At 43.1% G+C, this 16,692-nt stretch overlaps 2 protein-coding genes across 2 annotated transcripts in view; one reads left to right on the plus strand and one right to left on the minus strand.

The window, feature by feature from the left end:
* RAPGEF5 (Rap guanine nucleotide exchange factor 5) overlaps positions 1 to 16,692 on the minus strand; it is a 236,998-nt gene that overhangs the window by 196,628 nt on the left and 23,678 nt on the right. The window lies entirely within an intron of this gene.
* Positions 547 to 11,309, plus strand: LOC142652971 (protein kinase C theta type-like). The gene is made up of 11 exons (XM_075828673.1): positions 547 to 1,102; positions 3,642 to 3,748; positions 5,020 to 5,190; positions 5,373 to 5,464; positions 5,588 to 5,650; positions 5,976 to 6,114; positions 6,208 to 6,393; positions 6,802 to 6,930; positions 7,126 to 7,356; positions 9,188 to 9,412; positions 11,202 to 11,309. The coding sequence occupies exons 1-9, from the start codon at positions 577 to 579 to the stop codon at positions 7,261 to 7,263; spliced, it is 1,551 nt and encodes a 516-aa protein (XP_075684788.1). The 5' UTR covers positions 547 to 576; the 3' UTR covers positions 7,264 to 7,356; positions 9,188 to 9,412; positions 11,202 to 11,309.

The raw sequence follows: 16,692 nt of genomic DNA on the forward strand, positions 1-16,692 counted from the left end.
TTCGTTTCCAATGAAAAAGGGAAAGTTATCTTCACCCAGAAGAATGTCACAAAACATCAATAAGCAGAGAGAAACTTGATAGAAATAATTTTATGTAGAGTGTAAATGTGTCAAATAATGTAGATACAATTTATACAAAGTATATAAAATTAGCTCAAAGGGGTTGTATGAGATTACAGAAAACATGGCTGCTTTCTACAAGAAACAGCGCCACCCTTGCCCATGGGTTGAGTCTGGTATTGCTGCTCCCCCATTTACTGAATTAACAGCTAATGCAGGGTTCCTATCAGTAGAATTCCCTTCAATCAACTGGTCACTGAGGGACCAACCTAAAGGATTAGGGAGCAGGAAAACCGGGGTTTATACTGTATGATAAAATCATGTCCTGCAAACAGGCAGCTCATCTGGTTGCGGATGATGGCATGTTCTTTTATGATGTCATGCGGAATCCAATGACTCCATGTTGCTTTATGACATCACGTTGCGGCTGGCTGAAGGGAGAGGGAAAGCAAAAATCCTTTGTGTTTCTTCACCGACTAGAGTGAGGAGGTGATTTTTTTCCTGTTCTTAGCGAACATGAGACATAAGAAGAAAAGAAAACGTGATAAACAAGAGGTGAGGAGTAGTAGGGAGAGTGGGGAGGAACACCCACCTCAAAAGAGAAAGGTTCTTGATACCATCTTACAAAAGGAACCTATTGAGAATGAGGTGCCCCCCATGACATTAGCTGGGCTTCCAGTGGAGGCATCAGGCTACATCAATAAGAAGGGGAAAAGACGTAGAAAGAGGAATAAAAGAAAGAGATATCGGACCTCTTACAAGGAGGGAGGAGAGAAATATGAAAACTCAAATCCTAAAATTGACATCCAAAAGAGAACCCAAGACAGAGATGGGGAAAGTAACATCCTGAAGAGAAAGAGAGAGGAGGACCTGGAGAGGAGCCCAACATCTGCCAGCTACTGCCCTACAGGAAAGGGGTATAGATTGCTGTACAAAACACCAGATAACCTTCTCACACCCAGGATCGACCATCTGTCCAATAGCAGGATTGCCAAGAGACAGAAAACTCTTTCTGAAAGTCAAAGGAGCAAATTGGAAACAGGTAAGAGCTGTCAGTAAATACATCAAAGTAGAAGTGATGACTTAATAATATGTTTCCAATTATTGGAAGCTTAGATGAGGGATGGGATGGTAGCCAGACTTTAGCCAAATATTAAATAAGCCCGAAGATTCAGTTCACACTGCATTTTTTGCACCGATTTAGACATGGAATCGGCACCAAAAAAATATTGCCCAAATCTCCTTCCACTGATTTCAATGGCAGATAGAGGCATTTTTTTTCTGGTGGTTTTGTCTCCACTCGTGGAAAAAACAAAGCGTCATACTTTGTCTTGGAGCAATCTCTGCTTCTAAATCTCCATCGAAATCAATGGGAAACAGAAAAAAAATACACCATTCGTTTGGAATAGTTTTTGATCAAAATCCCCCCCAAAGTTTTTTCAATTTGCTAAATAAAAAAAACGTTAAAAAAAAATCATGACAAAAACTGTGTCCAAAAACACGTGCATTTCAAGATCTGCCTCCCCGGATGGAAAAAAACCAAAAAACACCATGTGCACACACCCTTGTTCCACCCAAAACCTAAAAATGTTGGTGTAAACCGTTATTCCCAATTCTGGGCTACACTCCCCTCCATGCTGCATTCATGAGGCCCCAGGAAGATGAGATATAGAAAGCTCTTTGCAAGGTCCTCACACTAGAGAGATGATTTAGAAGTCACTTTGCCTTCGAGGTGATGTCTAGCTTCATCCTGATATAAAACAAACATGTATAGTTTACTAAGGCTATGTTTATAGGCAAATCCGACGTGGATTTCTAAAATCCGTGGAAGAATTCCACGACTGACACTTGAATTTCTGTTGCGGATGTGCCAGCGGAATCACACACGGATTAACCACATTGTAATTCAATGGGGCTAATCCGCTGCTTTTATGTGCGGTATCCACTCAAATAACGAGAATGATGCAGATTAAAAAATCTGAAGCGAAGTCTTTATTCTGCTTTGAATTTTTTTCCACTGCATTTGAATGGAAAATAAAATTCCCCATTTCCTTGTTTGAATACGGAATGTCAGCGGATGTGATGATGGGCATTCTGGGCGTAAATCTTTATCAAATTCTGAACGTGTGAACATGGCCTAAGGGCACGTTCAGACGTGGCAGAATTTTTCCGCTGCAAATGTTGCTGCAGATTTGGGGCAATTACGCAACGAATCTGCACCAACATTTGCATATTTGACAGGTAATTCAGACGTTGCAGATATCACAGCGGACTTGCCACAGATTTCAGTTTTTGCATTGCAAAGGCTGAAATACGCAGTGAAATTCTGCTTCTTCTCCGCAACAGACATTGCATGCTGCGGACTGAAAATTCCGTACCGCAGCCTATGGTCTGCAGCAGAGTTTCCACAACGTCTGAACTAACTTTCCTAAAAACGTATAGAAACAAATGTAAAAAACGGCCGCAGCGGAATTCCACAGCAATTCCGCCTGAACGTGCCCTAAGGGCATGGCCAGACGTGACAGAATTGCTCTGGAATTCCGCTGCGGACAGTCCGCTGCGGTAATCCGCAGCGGACATATTCTCCATTGGTTTACACACCTTTTTAGTTAGGTTCGTGCGGACGTGGCGGAAAACTCCGCTGCGGACCATAGGCTGCGGTGCAAAATTTGGTGTCCGGAGCATACACTGGCTGTTGCGAACGTGTAGCGGACTTGTTGCGGACTCATTGCGGAATTTCTCCATGGACTGCAATGGAGATTCAAAATTCCGCAATGAAATCCGCAGATGTTATGTAGATGTTGTGTGTGCTGCGTTGCGTATTGGTTTTTTCGAACAGAATATTTCTTCATTCTGGCTGGACCTATGTATTTCTAGGTCTATAGCCAGACTGAGGCCCCATGCACACAAACGTAAAAACGCCCGTAACGGCCCGTAATTACGGCACGGGCAGGCCCATAGAAGTCTATGGGGCTCCCGTAATTACGGGTGACTACGTGTGTGCACCCGTAATTACGGGAGCGTTGCTAGGCGACGTCAGGAGATAGTCACTGTCCAGGGTGCTGAAAGAGTTAAACGATCGGCAGTAACTGTTTCAGCACCCTGGACAGTGACTACCGATCACAATATAGATCAACGTGTAAAAAAAATAGAAATTCATACTTACCGAGAACTCCCTGCTTCTTCCTCCAGTCCGGCCTCCCGGGATGACGTTTCAGTCAATGTGACGGCTGCAGCCAATCACAGGCTGCAGCGGTCACATGGACTGCCGCGTCATCCAGGGAGGTCGGGCTGGATGTCGAAATAGGGACGCGTCACCAAGACAACGGCCGGGTAAGTATGAATTTCTTTTACTTTTACTACGGAAAGGGCTGCCCCTTCTCTTTATCCTGCACTGATAGAGAGAAGGGAAGTAGTCTTCACCTGAATATGCAACGGCTAGTCCGCATCAATTTACTGCACATTTTAGGCAAAGCCGCAACGCAGATTATGTGCGGCATTGATGCGGACAGTGGCGACAGAAATACGCCACGTATGGCCATGCCCTAAGAGTTTCTAACACGGATTTATTTTCTTTCAAGGAGAAAGTGAGACCCAACCATCGGCTACCACAGATATAGTGGCAGCTCCTGTCAATTTGTCAGATTTTACCTTCTATAAGATGCTTGGAATAGGTAGTTATGGAAAGGTAAGTGTTCACTTCACAATTCACCAATGATACACCAAAGCCCCATTCACACTAGTGCTCACACAGCTCATACGATGTTATTCATCCTCTATAATGCCGGGTACAAAGTAGCAAAAACTGCACATTTTCTGAAAAGTAATCCACAGCATAATACTGTAGCAGCAGAGTGGATGAGATTTGAACAAATTTTATCTACACACTGCGTATATGATAAGCGGAAAAAACACTCAGAAATTTACCTGCGGTGCGGTTTTTTAATCTGCGATTCCACCGCAAAAATCTCAAATCTTATACTTACCCAGAATTCTGTGCTTCTTTGTCCAGGCCGGTTTTCTGGGATGATCTTTCATCCCATGTGAACTGACCGCTACAGCCAGTCACAGGCTGCAGCGGTCACATGGAATGAAACATCACCCCTGGAGGCCAGGCTGTAGGATGACAGAGGGACACGTCGCCGCCATGGCTACGGGTAAGTATAAAACTTTTTTTTTTTTCTTATGTGAGGTTTCCACAGTGGACGTTTCAGCCGAAAAACTGCACCACAATTTGGTGCGGTTTTTCAGCCGGAGTTCCTTGTGGCAAACAGGGCGGGTACGCTGTGTGCTTTTACGCAGCAGATTCCGCCCTGTGTGAATTTAAACTAATTGCTAGAGTGTATTCACACAGTGTGGTTTTGCCCCCTGCAAAAACGCATGTGTTTTTACGCGATTCGCCGTATTTTTGCAATTAGCAGGAAAACTGCATCAAATACGCATGCGCTTTTGCAGTGCGGTTTTCTGCCATACTGGAAAAAAAAATATCAAAACCACACCCTACGAATACAATCTAACGTTTATGTCCAAGATTAGAAAAACATGGCTGCTTTCTTCAAAAAACAGAACCACACCCGTGTATAGGTTATGTCTGGTATTGCAACGCAGATCAATTGAAGGGTATGGGGCAGAGCTGCAATACCACACACGCAACCTGTAAACATGTGGTGCTGTTTTTGGAAGAAAGCAGCCATGTTTTTTTTCTAATATTTTGTACAAACCCTTTAAAACAGAATTCAAAACTGGGGTGATACATTCTGCACTACAATAACGTGCACTATTTTATGGTAGTGTGAACAAAGTCAAACAATATAGACAATTGAAGAGTAAATGTGGGTAGTAGAGAGGTATTACGGGAGCTATGAGGGTGAATATCCCCCAACCCATACTTCTGCCTTCTTCTTGTTTAGGTTCTGTGTTAGAGAAACGCAATGTCCTAGACATAACTCTCTTTTTCAGGTAATGCTGGCTTCACATCCGTCCAGCAGGCAACAGCTTGCCGTGAAAATTGTCAAGAAAAGGCCATTACTAAAGAACTCCAGAGAATCCGTCCTCGTAGAACGTCAGGCCCTGCAGATCACTGAGCACTGCCGGCTCTTCACCCATGCCTTTGCGACTTTCCAAACTGAGGTAGGAGTCTTCCTCTTTTCACCATAGACCTCCACATCCGGCATATCAGGATTCAATTTTAAGTAGATTCCTCCTAGTCGGCTTGTGATCAGCGGTTTTTCTAGATTTGCCCATTTAATAGGCTGCCAGAACATGTAGCGTTGGCATCATGCCCTGTATTTAAATTTCTGTCTTTTCTACAGGATTATGTGTTTTTTGCCATGGAGTATATCACTGGAGGAGAACTCTGGGATTTCATCGATCGGAGAGCTCCTTGTGACATCGCCACCACCAGGTAATGTGCAATGTGGGTCATTTATTCATCATTTCTCCCACTCTACAGCAGACGTTTGATTTTTAGCTTTTGTAAACTTTGCTGTTTAATGATGATGATAAATGTTTTCTTCTTTCTCATTAGATTTATTTCGGCTGAAATTATCTGCGGTTTGCAGTATCTGCACTCAAGGGGCGTTATACACAGGTATTAAAATAGCATAATAATACGAGAAGGATAATCAGTGTTATAATAGCTGCTGTTATCTGACAGGGGGTTACACTTGCGGCTCTTGCACACAGCCATATAACGGCTCTGCTTTGTACGGAACCATAATAGGGCTTTTACTGTACCTCCATATACTTGCAGTTTTATACAGAGGTATGGCATGCTCCATCAAACTGTACAAACAGCAGGGAAAGAGAGAATTGTGTCTAGGGGAGAATATATTTGTACACACTGAGAAGGATACTCTGTGCAGTGATCCTTCCATGACTCTGCTACTTGCCAAATTGCCCCTTTATCTTTGCAGAGATATAAAACCAGAAAATATACTAATGGACAGCGCCGGTCACGTTAAGATCGCCGATTTTGGCCTGGCAGCAATAAACATCTTTGGCCCAAAAAAGATCACCAAGTATGCAGGGACTATAGGCTACATGGCTCCAGAGGTGAGAAATGGACGTCTCATTTTATCAGTATAGTGTTTACAAGACATCCAGTTTATTCTCCAACTTAATCCCTTCTCCCTGATGGTTCTACAGGTTCTACTTATGAAGCCTTACAACGCCAACGTGGACTTCTTCTCCTTTGGAGTAATTTTATTTGAAATGGCTGTTGGACAATTTCCATTTTATGAGGGAAACAACCCTGCTAGGATCCTGCATTCTATCCGCTGTCCCCGTTACCCCGAGAACCTGCATCCTCCTATAAGGAACATCCTAGAGGGGGTGAGTATACACACTCTTACAGGTCAAAGAGAGCTGATATAATAGAATTTCACGGCAAAATAGTTTATGATATTTCTATAAGGCTCTGCTTATACTTGCGTTGTAGTTACCATTTCTAACGCTTAGCCAGTACCGTCACACAATGGATACCACCAGTGCCCGATGTGCCCCAATGTAAGACAATGGGGTTCATCAGGCGCCGGTAATATCCATCATTAAATCTGTTGTTTTGATGGAAGGAACAGGTCCACATGTAGCGATATTATTCCCGTCAAATCTGCTGGGACGGCAGTGTTAGAAAAGTCTGATATAGATAGATACAGACAGATAGATGATAATATAAAATGCTGTCTGGATTACCTGATTAGTGTTTATCAATCGATTACAATTTCCTGTTTTTTTTTACAGCTCTTCTGTTATTCATCTGAGCAGCGTCAGGGGCTTTGCGACACCATAAGGCAACATCCATTCTTTGCAGAAATCAACTGGCCAGAACTGGAGGCAGGGAAAGCGTGCCCTCCATTTGTAATAGAACCAGTGAGTATATAGGCAAGACAAGAAAGATTCTCCTGGCCAAGCTTTTAAGCTGTCACATAGGGTTTGTATGTGTCCCCTCAATGTCATAGAGAGAACACAAAAGCTATGATTGTGCATAGATACGAACTACACTTCATACAATCAAAGCAGGTCCACTTTACATGATACAACTTATTTATACATCTTCTCTCCTAGACTCCAGTTGTGGATTATACGGAGACAACTCCACAAGATGCCCTGCTTTCTGCTGAGGAAGCACAGAAACCCCCAATACCACCGGAGGACAAACAGCTCTTCTGTGGCTTCTCCTACATAAGCCACAAGTGGAGATGACCGGAGGAGCAGCAAGAAGTACCAGGCCGGGTCATGTCATCTCTTCCCAGTCTACAGGACAACTTTCCAACATTTTATCCACCCACAAAAAAGGTGAGTTCATCTAAATAAGCTACTGAGTAATGACCCCAGCCTTTCCCACACATCAAATCCCTAAAAACGGACTTGTAACTGGTTTACACAACTAAGGTTATGTTCACACTTGCATTCAGGGTTTCCGTTGTTCTGCTCTGTCATAGGAGCAAAACAGCGGAAAAAAAATAATGGGTGTGCCGGAACTGCCGCAGGATGGATGCCAATGGCACCCCACAGAATCCATTGACTTTAATGGGTTCCGTCAAGTTAATGGGTTGTTACATTGTCCGTTCATTTTTCTACCAGAAAAAAACAGCGCAGCATGCTGATGCAGATGTGAACAGAGCCTAATTTACAAATACTTCTCTCTGGACGAGGTCCCGTAGACAGGAATTGTGTGCTGTCCATTTGAAATAGAACCAGTATGTTTAAGGGCAAGACAAGAATCTCCTAGCCAAACTTTCAAGCTGTCACTTAGGGCTTTTATGTGTCCACACAATGTCAGAGTGAGAACACAAAAGTTCTGATCATACATAGATACTAACTACACTTAGGCCAGGATCACACACACAGTTTCGATGCAGTACTTGGTGCCTTTTTTTGCTCAGTTTTTCTAGCCCAGGCCAGAAGTGGATCCAAAAGGAAGGAAAGATATAAAGAAAAAACGGATGCATTTCCTTTCTTTTTGTGCCCACTTCTGTGTTTGGCTCAAAAAACCGAGCCAAAAACGAACAAAATTGCGTGTGTGATCCTAGCTTTTTTTTTGGAACAAAATCCACATTTTTTTGCGGCCAGATGTCAGCTGAAAGTCAATAGTGAAATATTAAACACTCTAAAACTTGCGTTACTTTTTTAGGTGCCGTTTTTTCTCTTTTTTTGCCTCAGTGGCCTTTTTTTACAAATTGCAGCAAGGGGTTGGTTTGGCATTTTTTTCATGCAATTAGTTGCGTTTTCCACCCATAGAACATAGTTTTTTTTTCCTCATATGCGTCATTGTGTGTAGCGTTTTTTATGTTTTTTGTTGTTTTTTTTCAGAACAAGGATATGTGCACACACGTTTTTTGCAGCGTTTTTACGGCCATTTTTGGAGCTGTTTTTCTATAGAGTCAATGAAAAACAGGTCCAAAAACAGCTCAAGAAGTGACATGCACTTCTTCTTTGCGAGCGCCTTTTTACACGCCATTTTCTGAAAATGAGGCGTAAAAACCGCTTCTGCTTCTGTTTTTTCAGGCATTTTTCGAGGCGTAAACGCCCCGAAATACGCCTAAAAACACTACGTATGCACATACCCTAAATCTTGTTGCAAAGAGGACTTTTTGTATCACATGTTTTGCAATAAGAGTTTTTGGACCGTTTTTTTTTTGCCCCACAAAATGGCCACACAAAGTGTGTGCAAAGGAAGCCTTAAAGGGATTGTCCAGTCATAATAAATTAATAGCCTATCCTGCGAGGGCCGCTTCCCCTTCATTACAGTTGCTGCTCGTACTGTGAATCGCCGAGACTTGTAGCGAGAGTTCAGACTAGTAGCGAGAGTATTACAGCCTTCTCCCATTCTCTTGAATGGGAGCAGGCTGTAGTACTGTGAATCGCCACTACAAGAGTGTCGCCGATCCACAGTACGAACAGATAAAGATAGAAGGGGAAGCAGCGCTGGTACGAGCACCACGGCTGCTTATAAACAGCTGATCGGCGGGTCTGCTGGTATTTTAACCCCCACCAATCAGATATTGATAGCCTGTCCTGAGGAAAGGCCATTAATTCCTTGTGATTGGACAAACCCATAAGATATTCCAGGCAGGGATAGGTCCATATTACATGATACATCTTATTTATGCATCTTCTCTCCTAGACTCGAGTTGCGGATTATACTGAGACAATTCCACTAGATGCCCTGCTGTCTGCTGGGGAAGCACAGAAACCCCCAATACCACCAGGGGACTAACAGCTATTCTGTGGCTTCTCCTACATAAGCCACAAGTGAAGATGACCGGAGGAGAAGCAAGAAGTACCAGGCCGTGTCATCTGTTCCCGTTCTGCAAAACAATTACACCATCTTATCCATCCACACGAAAAGGTGAGTTCATCTGAGCTGCTGATTATTGACCCTAGCCATTCCCACACAGGAAGTCCCCAAAATCTGACCTGTTGGGATGGATTCACACATCGCGTATTTGTTGCAGATGTTGATTCAGATTTTTGAGCCAAAGCTAGAAGAGGATCGAGGAGGAATTAGAAGTATAAGCACTTCCTTTATATTTCCCATTGCTTTTAAAACCACTTCTGGCTTTGGCTCAAAGATCTGTATTAAATACGCGATGGGTGAATCCAGGCTGAGACCACTGTCACACGGCAGTATTTAGGGTCAGTATTTTGTATCAGTATTTGGTAGCCAAAGGCTATGTTCACACGGGGTCTTTTGCCGAGTTTTTTGACGCGGAAACCGCGTCGCAAAACTCGGCAGAAACGGCCCGAGAACGCCTCCCATTGATTTCAATGGGAGGCGTCGGCGTCTTTTTCCCGCGAGCAGTAAAACTGCCTCGCGGGAAAAAGAAGCGACATGCCCTATCTTCGGGCGCTTCCGCGTCCGACCTCCCATTGACTTCAATGGGAGGCAGGAGAAAGCGTGTTTTATGCCCGCGGCGCTCAATGGCCGCGGGCGAAAAACGGCGCGATAATTGCTATTCACACGGAGTGTTTTGGGGGAGGAATATCTGCCTCAAAATTCCGTTTGGAGCTTTGAGGCAGATATTCCTCCCCCAAAATACTCCGTGTGAACATAGCCTTTAAAGTCAGGATTAAAACATAAACAGAGAAAAATATAATGTAATTTTTTTTTTACCTCTTTACGTATTTTGGACCTACTCCTGGTTTTGGTTTACAAATACTGATGCAAAATATTGACCAAAATACTGCTGTGTGAAAGGGGCCTTATTTGTGTACATAATTACCAAAGACTTATCTCTGGGTGAGATCCTGCTAGAGTCATATCCACCATCCAATCCTCTTTAGGCTATGTTCACACGGAGTATTTTGCAGGAGGAATATCTGCCTCAAAATTCCGTTTGGAACTTTGAGGCAGATTTTCCTCTCCCTGTACGCTTTCTCTGCCTCCCATTGAAGTCAATGGGAGGTCAGAGGTGTAAACGCCCGAAGACAGGGCATGTCGCTTCTTTTTCCCGCGAAATCAATGGGAGGCGTTTTCGGGCCGTTTTTGCCGAGTTTTGCGACGCGGTTTCCGCGTCAAAAAACTCGGCAAAATACTCTGTGTGAACATAGCCTTACCTTGACTGAGAAAAGAACATGGGAGAAATAAGGGTGCAGTCACACGAAGCAGATTTTTTTGAAGACATTTTCTGCAATTGAAAATCAGTTCCATTTACATGAATGGAACTTGCAGAAATCCATGCACCTGCTGCAGAAACAACCACATTTAGTTGAATGGAACTGATTTTCAGTTGCAGAAATTTCTGCAACAAAATCTGTGGCGTGTGAATCCATCCTAGGGACAGGTTCCCACATAGCATAAACACTGCAGATTTTCCTCAACAGATTTTATTGCGGAAAATCCACAGTGTATTACAGTAGCAGCAAAGTGACTGAGATTTGAACAAAAAAATCAGCCGAAAAACATTCCGAAATTAACCTGCAGTGCGGTTTTTCATCCGCAGCACGTCAATTTATGCTTCAGAATCGCTGCTCTTCTGTTGAAGATTTTCCCCATTGAATTCAATGGGGAGGTAAAACCCACAACAAATTAGAAAAAGCAAAACCCTTTACTTGGTTTAAAATTAATAAAAGGTTAAAAAAAAACATAGTCTTACACTGCTGGTTCATGACAAAACGTTTCTGCTTGTATCTTGTAGAGCGGAGAAATACCACCAAGACGTCTGAAGAGATTAGTGTGGCTGTTGAGAGAGTCCCTTTCCCGGAAGTGACATTCTATTAAATTTATCTATCATTGTGTCAGATGACACATATTTTTTTATTTGTTTTTACCCGCAACAATTTACAGGTGATATTGCATCTTATATGTTATAGGGACAGCGTTTTAGTTTACAGCTTGGAATGCCCCTTTCCCCCTAATGCGCGCGCGTATATGTAGTATGGAACTACATAATCATTTCGTCCTCTCTGCACACGTGTGGCACAGGGAAACCATTCATATATAAAATCGTGGAACGAGTTCCTTGTTATCCATGCGTAGATGGCTGTTTCAAGGAGATCACCAAGGAGATGTTGGGAAGATCCGCATTGCCCATGCGCAGAAATGCCAGCAAAATTAGTGGCAAAAGCTGTATAATGCTGGCCGGATAATGCTACATTTGGTACCAGTGGGGCTGCCAAATGACCAAGGGGTTGCCAGGTGCTCAAGTAGTTACCAGATGGGGGTTGCCAGACGCCCCCAGTGGTTGTCGGTTTGAGCCTAGTATGCTTCTTGTGGCACCACTGGTGCTAATAAACGACCGAGGGGTTGCCAGACGCCCAATGGATTTAACAGTACAAGCCTAGTGTGCTTCTTGAGGCACCACTAAGGCTGTCAAACAACTGAAGGGTTGCCAGGTGCCCAAGGGGTTACCAGATGCACCAGGCACTGCCGATGCAAACCTAGTGTGCTTCTTGTGGCACCACTCGGGCTGCCAAATAACCGAGGGGTTGCCAAACGACTAAGGTGTTGCCATACGCCCGAGGGGATGCCAGTGCAAGTGGAGTGTGCTACTTGTGGCACCTCTAAGTCTTCCAAACAAATGAGGGGTTAATTACCAGGCTCCCATGGGGTTTGCCAGATACCAAAGGGGTTGCTGGTGCAAGCCTAGATGAATTCAACGCTCTGAAGATCTACTAGATCATTGAGCAATTCGTTATTTCTTCCGCACGCCTTGAGCGTGATGTGATGCTGAATGGAGCGCTGCACACCATTTGGATACCATGGTTTTGTGAGTAGATAACATACTACTGATCCAGCCAGGGCCAATCCTTTATCCTTCACATTGCATCTTTGTTTAAAGTCACCTGATGAACCTTCAAAGGTTCAAAGGGGAAACACTGTTTGGGCATCTGCTATATTTAACTCATTATTCTTTATTTTTCTTTGGGGCTAAATATTGGACTTTAAAGTGCATTTAGGGTGCTACAGGGACAGGTTCAAGTGTGGGGCGCCCTTTCCGGGGCGATTACTCTGCCTAGGCATAGGTGTATAGTGCTAGGAGAAGTATAGGATTATAGCGCTTTTCTTTTTTGCTAAAATAACCTTAAAGGTCATATTAAAAATGAAGTGACCTTTGCTTAGAAAAGCCATGATTGCAGGGTCTATACACTGACCAAATTTATATATGACATCAGTTTCTTGAGTTGGTTACCTCAGCACATGCTATATAAATCCTATCCCAGAGATATATATATATGTTTGAAGCATCCTTAGGTAATATTGGTGATGGGTGCTTTTCATATATAGGATTATGAGCTATTGAGCATATTGGGCTGTTTTCAATAACAACCAGTCTCTTGCTTTACCACAACATTTTAAAGGGTTCATCTCATCACATCTTTTCTTCAGTAAAAAGATAATGATAAAAAAAATACTAAAAGAATGCAATTACATGCCTATTTTTTTTATTTTTATTATACCTCATTGTCTCCCCATTTACCAATCCTATTATTCTCATTTCCACTGTTATCTAATAAAATTATATTTTGTGTGTGTTAGTTAGGCTTCATTCATGTCTGCGTTTGCTTTTCTGCTGTTATGCTTGGTCCTAGAAGCTAAGATAGGGACGGCAGCAAAAATAAGAGGTGGTGCCGCAGCGCCAGCAGGATGGGCATGAAAGATTACAGGACTTATCGGCCAGTCAAGTCTATGGTGAACATAAATAAATAGGGTGCCTCGCTATCGCTCTCTATTCAGAAACTTACAGAATATAAATTACCCTCTGAATCAGACGGTGAGTCAGTATCTGAAAAGAGACAGGCAGGCATCAGTAATATTACATTATTGAAGGCAACTGAGAGAGTTGGATGGTGGAGGAGTGGCCATTCGGGCCTAAACCCCTCCGTCCCACAGGCCCCATAGCAGCTTCGTGGTCTGCCTCCATTACAGGATGAAACAGAAATAATATACGGATGCCTCAGTAGTTTGAACCCTCTCCAGACTTCAATGGGCGTTTTCTATTTATAAAACATATACAATTATTTCATGCTGCGTTTTTAACATACGCAGGTATTTTAGATGTCAATGTGAAGAGCGGCATATATTGACTTTAGCTCCATATTACGGACCCCTCCCCCCACAACAAAAAAAGGAAAAAACGTGAAATTAAAAGATTTGCATAACCCTAGTACATGAAGAGAAATATAAAGATGCGATATCTATAAGTGTACAAGGTTTTAATACCGGTATCAGATCATCATGGATGTACATAAATTAGATTCAGCATTCTCTCTCTCTGTATAATTTGATCACCTATCTTGGAATGATTTATATACGTACTCAAGAGAAATTCAGAATCCACTATGAACATTACTCTGCAGGTTCTAGATAATAATATAGCAGACAGTTTACATATGAGGTCTGAAATAAATCAATAGGGGGAAAACAGCCAGCCCTTGCTACTACATTTACTAAAACACAAAATACACAGTAATGGAAATGTATAAATATTGTCTTCATTAAAGGCTATGTGCACCTTTGTAAGCATTTTTTTTAAATTAATGTATTTCGTATTTTTAAGAAACTTTTTAAAATCCATTTAAAAAAAACAACTTTTTAAGATATAGCTTCTATGTGTTCTGTATACATAGAAGCTGTATCATTCTGCCTCAGCCGTTTCAGTCAGTTCAGCTAAACTGACTGTTCGGCTGAGAGCGGGTCCTGCGTGTCTCCGACACACAGGATCTACCTAATATCTATCACATCTAAGGTATCAACTTAGATGTGATCGTTACTAGCTGGATCCTGTGTGTCAGAGACACGGAAACCCACTCTCCGCCGAGCTATCTGTTCAGCTGAATTGACGGAATCGGCTGAGAGGGAATGATACAGCTTTTATGTATACAGGATACATAGAAGCTGTATCTTAAAAAGTAAAAATTTTTTTAAATAAATTTTAAAAAGGTTCTTAAAAATACTAAATCATTTTTTTTTCATAAAAGTGATTTTGAAAGTTGCTTAGAAACACTGAATATATTGCTATAATAATCATAATAATAATAATTTGCTTACAAAGGTGTACATAGCCTTCAAAGGTAGACAGTATAAAACTAGATCAGCCAAATTTATTATAGTGGTGCTAGATATATTAGACACTTTTCTCTTTCTTATGCCACATCATAATTGATGTACTTGCCATCAATATTTTGTGCCCAAAAAATGGAGCATGCCATTAACAAATATTGCACATTTTCAACTCCTCTTAGCTGTGCCCCTTATTTTAGACACTTTTCAAAATGGTCTATGAAGTTGCACAGTGTCTAAAACACAATTCATTTTTTAGTTTAATGTGTGCAAGAATTCTGACGCATTTTGCTCAGTAAATCTCCCCCACTGTATTCGTTTTCAAGTAATATTACAGGAGGCACCTATAACGCCAGTGCTCGCTTCCACTCACCTCAGCTGGATCCCGTAGGGTGCGCGCGCACGCTAATTCCCGCTCTTAAGGTGGCAGCCCACGTACCGGACTTCTTTATGAACATTGACCCGTGACTACCCTGGACTATAAGAGGGGTCCAGCCCCCTGCTTCTATGCCTGACCGTTTTTGAGGTTTCCTAGTTTGTCTGTGTGATTGCCTCCTAGTGTGTTTCCTGTACCTGTTCCAATTCCGGTTCCTTGCATTCCATACCATCCTGGTCGAGTACTGTGCTTTGCCAAAGTCGTGTCGTGCTGTATTCCACGTCTGACCTGCTTCACCTCGTCTGACGTCTACCTGCTGCCTAGTCCTAGCCGAGCCTGCCCTGCTGCTGTCTGAGCTGCCACAGGTACCTATACGAGCTATAGACTTTCACCTGCGCCCTGTTGGCCAGCTGCCTTACCGCCAAGGCGGTACGACCCAGTGGGTCCACAGACCCTTCGTGACAGCACCGATCTTACCTTAAAAAGGCTACGTGCACAGTTGCAACTTTATTGCTCCATTACATCCAAGTTGGAGGCTCCCTTTGGAGCCTCCATTGCGAATCTGTTCATAAATGCCAGAAAAAATAGCACAACATCTTGCGCTATTTTTTGTGGTAAAACAATGGACACCATGGCGAAAACCCGACAGAACCTATTAAAGGCAATGGGTTTCCTCAGGCACAGTTGGTGTCCATCATGCAATGGATCCCATGACGGAAGAGAAAAACGAATGCAGATGTGAACCCAGCCTAAGATAGAGAATTAAACAGGTCAGAAAGAAATGTGCATCCTGAGCTCCATCGGTCATAACTGGAATGCTAGAACTTCAGAAGTGCCAGAATTATTATGACACATACATGGCAGGTCAGTAAGCGAGCGCGACCAGGGATGGGGTACGGTAAGGGTTCTCTTACACGGCCCAATGTGGGCCATGTAAACGAGCCCGATCACAGAGACAGCTCATTGATCAGTGCTCGTTTACTCCTTCCACGAGGAGCTATGTACGGGGACAAGTGATCATTACTCCGATCGCTCATCCTCATACATTTCTATCATGTCGGCAGAGCGTCTTCCTGTTTACACAGGGAGATGTGCTGCCGACAACGATAATAATTTAGGCTGCATATATGATACAATCAGCTGATGAATGAGCAAACGCAAACAGGGCAAAGATCGGGAAAGATCATTGGCCCGTGTAAAAGGGCCTTAAGTTGTAAAATGTAAAAATGCATAGCAATGAAAATGTATAAGACATTAAGAGTCTGCAAAAAGCTGGGTGAGAACCTTGCATTGATTTTAATACAAATGTACACAACTTTTTGTTTGTATAAATGAACTGAAAACTTTTAGTAAAACAAATGTGTCGATTGGAATCCATCAATTTCCATTTAGGCCTCATTCACACGACAGTGTTTCCTGTCCGGGTGCCGGCCGTTCATAAATCGGCCGGCACCCGGCTGCATTAGGAATAATAGACCCCTAATGGGGCTATTCACACGACCGATTTTTTGACGGCCGGGAAAACCGGCCATCAAAAAATAGGTCATGCTCTATTTTCGACCGGGTACCCGGCCGCCCGGCTCCCACAGAAGTCTATGAGGCCGGGTAATACACGGCCATCACCGGAATGTGTCCCGAGTGAAGGCCGGGTTTTCCGTGGCTTGCGCTCTATCTCCTCCTCCTCACAGCGCAGAGTGCATGTGAGGTGGAGGAGTTGATGCCATTCGGACGAATGGCTACGCTGTACACT

This window comes from Rhinoderma darwinii, chromosome 5 (assembly GCF_050947455.1).
Source record: "Rhinoderma darwinii isolate aRhiDar2 chromosome 5, aRhiDar2.hap1, whole genome shotgun sequence".
NCBI lineage: Eukaryota > Metazoa > Chordata > Amphibia > Anura > Rhinodermatidae > Rhinoderma > Rhinoderma darwinii.